The 8,405-nt window shown below is 40.0% G+C and overlaps 1 protein-coding gene and 1 pseudogene across 1 annotated transcript; one reads left to right on the top strand and one right to left on the bottom strand.

Annotated features, from left to right (window-relative positions):
- Nucleotides 1–267: 267 nt before the first annotated feature.
- On the bottom strand, nt 268–1,211 carry LOC116826037 (olfactory receptor 5AR1-like). The gene is given in 2 exon segments (XM_032782525.1): nt 268–569; nt 572–1,211. Coding segments are annotated over 2 exon segments (930 nt in total). The 5' UTR covers nt 1,200–1,211.
- Nucleotides 1,212–5,830: 4,619 nt separating this feature from the next.
- Nucleotides 5,831–6,356, top strand: LOC116826039 (olfactory receptor 5I1-like; annotated as a pseudogene).
- Nucleotides 6,357–8,405: the final 2,049 nt, after the last annotated feature.

Raw genomic sequence — 8,405 nt, 5'->3', positions numbered from 1 at the left:
TTGTAGGTGAAAAAGCTGCACTTACAGAAGTTCAAGTACTGGGAAAATCCTCTACATTCTCAACTCCTGACATATCACTATCTTCTTGAACAGCTGACTCCCTAACCCTGAAATAACCAACTTAAACCCTGCTCCTTTCCCATCTGCGAAACTACACCTCTGTCTTTCAAGCTCAGCTCCTGGTCTCCTGGCAGAATCAAGAGCCATATCAATTATCTCAATACTCTAACCAGTTTTTGAAGTGCATCAATCTTTCAGCAGTGAGTTTTACAAAGAAATCCTCTTGCTGATGGCTTTCCTGATGGCTCGCTTCACCTCCTTGTTCCTCAGGCTGTAGAACAGGGGATTCAGCATGGGGATCACTATGGAGTAGAACACAGAGACCACCATGTTGCTGTCCAGTGAATAGCTGGCAGTAGGGTGTAAATATATAAACCAAGTACTCCCGTAAAACACAGTGACGACTGTCAAATGAGACACACAGGTGGAGAAGGCTTTGCTCCTTCCCTCAGCAGAGCAGATGCGCAGGAAGGTGGAGAGTATGTATGAGTAGGAGATGAGGATTTGTGAGAAGTGGGCAAGCCAATGACAAAGCTGAAAGTAAAGAGCACAATCTCATTGATGTGGGTGTCCATGCAGGGGAGTTTCAGCAGCGGGTGGATGTCACAGAAGAAATGCTGGATCTTGCTGGAGTTGCAGAATGATAAACTGAAGGTGCAGCTGACTTGGACGAAAGTGGTGGTGAAGCCAGCAGCGTAGGAACCGGTGACGAGCCAAAGGCAAACTTCAGGGGACATCGCTGTATTATAAATCAGGGGATTACATACTGCGACATAGTGATCACACGCCATTACTGCCAACATGATGGCTTCCAGGGGTACGACCCCTGAATAGAAGAACTGCTGTGCCATGCACCCAGAATGAGAAATGATCTTCTCATTGCACAAGGTTGACAGCATCTTGGGGGTGATGGTTGAGGTGCTGCAAATACCTATGAAGGACAAGTTAATGAGGAAGAAGTACATGGGGGAATGGAGTTGTGGGTCTGTCTTGATTAAGATTATCATCCCCAGATTTCCCACCAAGGTGATAATGTATATGGATAGAAACACCTCAGAAAGAGCGACCTGCAGCTTGGGCTGGTCTGTGAGACCCAGGAGGAAGAACTCTGTTACTGCAGTATCATTGTCCCCAGCCATTCCTTGCCTGAGATTTACTTGCTGGGAACAGAGTGAAAATATGATAATCAGAGAAGAGAAGAAGGTGTCTTCTAGCAAACTGAAAAGACCCCTACGTGATCTTTTTTAAAATCAAATTTAGTCCTTTGCATCTGTTCCCACTAGATCTGCCCAAGGGAATGATTCTAAGATTAGACTCTAAGGAGCAGTGGGGGTAATAAAAAAAGATGAAGTCCGCGTCTGGCACTCAGCACAAGGCTGAGCACAGAGCTAGGAAGATTTCTGTTTATTCTTTTTTCAGTAATGTTAGCTGGTTTCAAATTCTTGTTATAAATCTTTCGTCCTTGACTCCAAGGCATTCCCACATCCGGACTAGGACGTGAGACTAGGATTCCTTAGAGCCACATTTCTAAAGGAGTTTAGGCACCTAAAGATGCAGATACCTACTCAGCCGAATTTTCAAAAGCACCTTTGGCACCTAATCAATGGGGGATTAAGGTACCTAGGCTGCTTTTGGAAAAACCCCATTCAGCACCTGTCTACAACTTTAGGTGCCAAAATACTTTTTAAAATGGCCATTCATACCTACATCACTTGAAAATGGGACTAAGGTTTCTAACTCACCTAAGCTATTGAATTTTTTACACTGTTTATTTAGCCTTCATTTATAAATAGGCCATGAAGAGTTAAGAAATCATAGATAAATGTGTTGTTAGTGGTTAATAGTGTTATACATTTTATGCAGTCCAGCAAGTGAATGATTTGCTTATTACTATGGCCTATATCCGTCTATAATATCTGCTGATGTGTATATATAACCACTTATATACAACTACTTATATCTGTGGCATATTTATAAGATTTATAGACTTCAATAAGCTGTTTACAGTTATAAACGTACTATTAAGTGTGACCCAAAAGACCTTGCTGTGAACTAAAGAAACAAGTGGCATAAGATCTGGAGGAGGAAACAAAAGGGGAGAGCAGTAATTGTGAATGTATATAAACTAGAAAAGAAAAGATGAAGAGGGGAAAGCTCACATAAAAGGGCTTCAGTGGAGTTCCCTAGCTTGAAAAAAGGGAATTCCAGCCAGTCCCAGAAGAAGGTAGGACAAAAAGGAATAATATGAAGTTGAAGGGGGAAAAAAACAACAACTCAAGGCATAATTACATTGTTCTTAAACCTCTCAACAATTGAGCAGTGCAGCAGCTAGTTGTTGGGCTGTGGCAATGTCATGGTGACAGCAGAATTTGAAGAACAGGTCATAGAAGACATTACTTGGGCTGATAGAGGGGGAAACATCCACAGTGCAAGATGAACAGCAATTTCACAAAATAATGAAAAGGATTCTATCTACCCCAACTGTCTAGGACTTGGCAGTCATGAACATCCAGAAATATTAAGCTACTCACCCTTGGTTTGTCACGAACTTTTAGCAAACCAATATTTTTGTTTATTGCAGGGTGGCTTATGATCCTAAGTGTGCAATCATCAAAACAATTGCCTAGCAGAATTCTGCCAAATGACTTTGACTTTTTTGGACTGATGAGAGAGCCTCCAGCTAGGAAGTCGGATAATATTGTTTGTATTATCTGGTTCTTTTGAGATACTGAGTTTCCTAAGAGGATGCACATCAGTTTTTTAATTAGCAGGGATGTCCAGGCTGTTTGATATGGAAGCCTTTACACATATTTTTCATATTTCCATGAGAGACCTCATGGCAGTCCATCATCCCTGAGCACATTATCTCCATTGTGCTCAGGAGGATTTATTAATAACACCATTACAAAATAAATCAAAGCTTCATAGTCAAGTACTCAAGTGAGGCCAGCTAAGATTACACAGACGCTCTCAGTCTTGCCCCATGTTCTATGATGTATAACACCCTAGTGCCAGCTAAGAGCCCATTCTGTCAGGAACTGTGCAAACATACAGCAAGAAACAGTCTTGGCCCCAGCTTACAACTTATATTTAGCCCATAGAGTGGGAGGGGAAATAGAAGCATTGAATGACCTGTCCAGTGTCACATAGGATGGTAATGGCAGAATTTTGAACAGAGCCTTTGTCTCGTGAGTCTAAGCCTAGTGCCTTATCTGCTACATTAGTGCTTGTTAACCTTTCGCCAAGCAACCTTTTCATAGAATATTAGGGTTGGAAGGGACCTCAGGAGGTCATCTAGTCCAACCCCCTGCTCAAAGCAGGACCAGTCCCAGACAGATTTTTGCCCTAGATCCCTATAATGGCCCCCTTAAGGAGTGAACTCTCAATGCTGGGTTTAGTAGGCCAGTGCTCAAACCACTGAGCTAATCCTCCCCCAAAATACCATTCCACTAGGAGGGAGGTGAAGCTCTGGAATGGATAACCTAAGGAGATGGTGGAAAATTTAGCCTTTTGGTGTCCACTGTAAAATAAAAGCCTAAGCCACGTAGGACTTATCTGTGAAAGGAAATAACTCAGAACAAGTTTGTTAGTATTGTTATAATAGATATTAATACTATAGGAATGTGCTTACTGTTTAGACTTTATGGACTGCTTGTAGGGTGCTAGAAGTATTAATCCTACTTATAATATGTGTATCCTATGATATAAAGTTATACAGAGTGTTTGCATGATAAACCTCGGCAACTCTGTGTGACCAGGGTCTTAGTGGGGAGCCAGCTATGCTCACTCAATTAGGGTGAACTGAATAGAATGGGTCAGCCAAACCCCAAAAAACTGGTGGATATTCCAATACTTAGATTTACCAAGCCAGCATAAAACAGCTTCTTTATTACCTTATTGGTTACTCAGAAGTCCAAACAACACAATTCCCTTAAAGTGATCCAGCCTCAAGTCTCCATCCAGGTACCATGTCAAATATGAAAATTTCTTAACTCTTATTTCATCATATAAAAGAAAAGGTTCTACCAATCCCAAAGGATCAGACACATCACCTCCCAGGTTATTGAATATTTCAGATCTAACCCAAATACACGCTACAGACAATTCTTATTAACTAAACTAAAATTAATTAAAGAATGAGAGAGAGAGTATGGTTAAAAGATCAATATACATACAGACATGAGTTCAATCCATTGAGGTTCAGATTCATAGTAGAGACGGTGAGCTTTATAGTTGTAAAGAGTTCTTTCAGAAATAGTTCATAGGTTATAGTTCAATGTCCAAATCTCATATTCAGGGTATACCAGCATAACTAGGACCTAAGTCTTGTGACTCAAACTTCCCCTGATGAAGCCTGAAAAGATCTGAGATGACAGAATCAGGACCCAAGGATCTTTTACACAATTTATGTCCTCTTTGACAAGTTGGGATTTCCTCAGAGACCAAGAGGCTATTAGGATGACTTTGAAGGAGTTCCACCACCGCTACTTAGCTATACAAATTAACATAAGGCCATTTGCTTGTTCCTCCACCATTCACAGTACATTTCAAAGAGAGATGAATACCGAGACATCCCGTGTTTACAATTCATTTAAATGACAGAATACAACATAGACAGTAACTTTGATTACATTGTTGATCCTACTTATACATATGTAAATACACAAAAATACAAACTTTATCTCTCCACAGTCTTTTGAGGGTTATTTATTTTGCAGGGTGTTTAACCCTTTCTAGCCATGTGTCACATTGTGTAACTAACCAGACAGGAAAAGAAGCCTTAATTAGGGTAAAGTGCTCGACTGGTATCCAAGATGTCACATTGAAAGCAGAGGATCCATTTTGTAGCATCAAAGGACAGAGACCTTGTCAACTGCATTTCTCCTCCCTCCAGAAATGAGAAACAGAAGAACATAAGAACAAAAGAATGGCCATACTGGGTCAGACCAAAGGTCCATCTAGCCCAGTATCTTGTCTTCCAACAGTTGCTAATGCTGGGTGTCCCATTGGAAATGAGCAGAACAGGTATTCATCAAGTGATCCATCCCCTGTTGCCTATTGCCAGCTTCTGGCAAACAGAGGCTAGGGACGTCATTGCTGCCCACTCTGGCTAATAGCCATCAATGGACCTATACTCCATGAATTTACCTAGTCAAACAGGGTTCAGACATGCATATGAACTCATCCCATCAGTTTGGATTCTGGAGTGAAGGGAATAAATCCCCCTGATAATGAGTAACTTGGTCTCGATGCTGTCTGGACTTGGAGGGGCAAAGATTCCTTAACCTAAAGGACATAGAGAGCTTTTCACCATAGAAGCTTCTATTACCTTTGAAAATGTGACAGTAACTCATTTGTGTGTGTTTGTTTACCTGCTTTAACCTTGTTCTTTCACCTTTCCTTTAATCTACACTAAAAGTAATTCCATAACTGTATCTCACTGTTGGTGCAATGGTGATGGTTAGTGAGGCATGATCAATCAGTGTATTGTCATCTACAAGTTTATTTTTGTAAGGAGGATCTACAAAGATAGATTTACAAATGTGGCCTTTAGAGAGACACCTTTCTTGAAGATACATATTAATTGGTGAATGGAGCAGTAACAACACATTGAGCTGCCACAGGTTTTCCTTAATATTTCCTTTTTTTCCTATTGATAGGGATGATTTAATATTAGCTCCTTCTGTCGCCCACTTACCCAGATCAGCTCATCTTCACTATCCGTCTTCTCAGTTCTTTCAGCAGAAGATAACACACATGTAACATAGAAATGGATGAGGAAAACTACATCGTGGTGACTGAGTTCATTCTTCTGGAATTTACAGGTCATACAGAACTGCTGATCATCCTCTTTGTAGTGTTCCTGGTGATCTATTAGCACCCTGGTGGGGAATCTTGGGATGATTGTGTTAACCAGGATGGATTCTCAGCTTCACACCCCCATGTACTTCTTCCTCAGCCATTTGTCGTTTGTTGACATCTGCTATTCTTCCTCCATCACACCCAAAATGCTAATGAACTTCTTATCTGAGACTAAAGCCATTTCCTACTTTGGCTGTGCAGCACAAATGTAATTTTTCCTCACCCTTGTGGTCACAGAGTCCTTTCTCATGGCAGCGATGGTGTATGACCAATATGTGGCCATCTGTCATCCATTGCTTTATATGGTTGTTATGTCCAGGAAGCTCTCTCTCCTGCTGGTAGCTAGATCCTATACATAGGGCACCATGTGTTCGCTGATACATACTGGTTCTGCATTTTGATTAATCTTCTGTGAACCCAACACCAATGAATAAATGTCTAATGTGCCTACAAGGACTGCTGTGATGGGAACTGAGACCATTGAGCAATGAAAGACATTGTCTGAGAGGGGTCTAAAGGAGACCTTAGAATGCATATATTTACTGTGTGTGTAACACATTGGTCTAGTGAGTCTGGATTCCACTATGTGGCTGAGCCACAGAGTAATAATGGTCACTATTGCTGCCAGCTAGCGGGACTAGTCCTTTGGCTAATAGGGTTGGAGGTCTGTACTTTGCAGCGATCTCAATCAGAGGTATCTCCTCATCTAGAGAGTGCTTTGGAACTCAGGCCTCAATTCAGTCATTATAGACCATTAGAGCTGCAGGATGGGCCAGTGTTTAGGAACTAAACATGGACTTCAGATGTCTGAATTCACTTCCCTGCTCCACCACAGACTTTTCCCGTGTGGAAGAAGTCACTTAGTGTCTCTCTATGTCTCATTGTCCCATCTGGGAGGTAACAATACCTCACGGGGCGTTGTGAGGATGAATACATTAAATATTGTGAGGTGCTCAGATATGGTGGTGATGGGGGGGCATATGTGAACTTTAGACAGACAAGGTAGTTTAAAAAATGCAAAAAAACAAGCACAGAAAAAAAGTTTTAGAGTTTTATTTATTAATTATTATTATTTATTTGTGTATTAATGAAAGCTTCATCAACATTTCATGTTTTCAAACATTTCCAACCAGCTCTATTGATGACCCAACCCAGGCATTGTTGCTAATGTATGAAAGCTTCTACTGTGCATAGGAAGATGAAGAATCATGGCATTACAGATGCATGTAGGCTGTTAGCAAGGAAGTTGGGAGTGGATCATTTTGTCCAGCTCCCACCTTTGTCTGGTGGCCAGAATAGTTTTATTACTTTGTTGGGACACTAAAGTATATGACACATATGGATGCATCAGAGGGAAATCTCCATCTTTAGCTGGTGCTTCACAACTTGCATGAGCTTTGTGGGGCTAAGAGTTTTTAGTCTGTGTCTCATAGACTATTCAAGAGATAATAATTTTAACTTCTCTTTTTGGGAAAAACACATAGGTGTTTTAAAGTTTTTAAAACTGTGGAGTCAATTTGTCTGCCAAAATAAGCAAGAAAGAAATGAAGTTTAGTAGAGATTTATCTATCTATCTCTAATCTCCATAATGATCCCTCATTATCATAGTACATTAGGAGACACATAATCATTAATATACTATATAATTGGAGCTCACCGAAATTTTTGTAATTTCAACAATTTTTATGAGAAGTTTTGAAATACTTTCACCAGAAGCTTTTGCTGTTTCTCAACACACAAACAGAAGGCTTCGCATTTTTCAAAACTTTGAAATTTTGATGAAAAAAATTCCAAAAGATTCCAAAAGTATCTTTTTAGTCTTGACTAACTCTAGTTTTTGCAATTTCAAAAATTTTTATGAGAAGTTTTGAAATACTTTCACCAGAAGCTTTTACTGTTTTTCAACACACAAACGGAAGGCTTCACATTTTTCAAAACTTTGAAATTTTGATGAAAAAAATTGCAAAAGATTCCAAAAGTATCTTTTTAGTCTTGACTAACTCTAATTATTACCCATCTTCTCATGTACTGTTATGCATATCTTCCTACTGTATTTTCCATGATGAAATGGGTTTTAGCCCACAAAAGCTTATGCCCAAATAAATTTGTTAGTTTCTAAGGTGCCACTAGTACTCTTCATTGTTTTTTCTAATTATTATTGTTATATTTGAATTTTGCAAGAGTCCCAAATGAGGTCAAATACTCCTTCTGCTAGTTGCTTGGCAAACATAAAGAAAGAGACGGTCCCTGACTCTAAGAGCTAACAATCCTTATAGACAAGACAGACAAATGGTGAGTATTAACTTGGCAGACCAGGTGCCAGCTCATGCCAAGGCCTATAGGCCTCAACTGACCACTGACAAACAAGTCTGGTTCACCTGTGTGTGTGAACATTGTTAAAATAAATATTAGGTTTATAAAAATGTGTTTAGTGTTTAGACTTTATGAAATGTTTGTAAGCTGCTATGTGCATTAATCTCACT

Source organism: Chelonoidis abingdonii, chromosome 4 (assembly GCF_003597395.2).
Source record: "Chelonoidis abingdonii isolate Lonesome George chromosome 4, CheloAbing_2.0, whole genome shotgun sequence".
Taxonomy (NCBI): domain Eukaryota; kingdom Metazoa; phylum Chordata; order Testudines; family Testudinidae; genus Chelonoidis; species Chelonoidis abingdonii.
The sequence above is the reverse complement of the archived record's forward strand: the minus strand, read 5'-3'. Positions and strand labels throughout refer to the sequence as shown.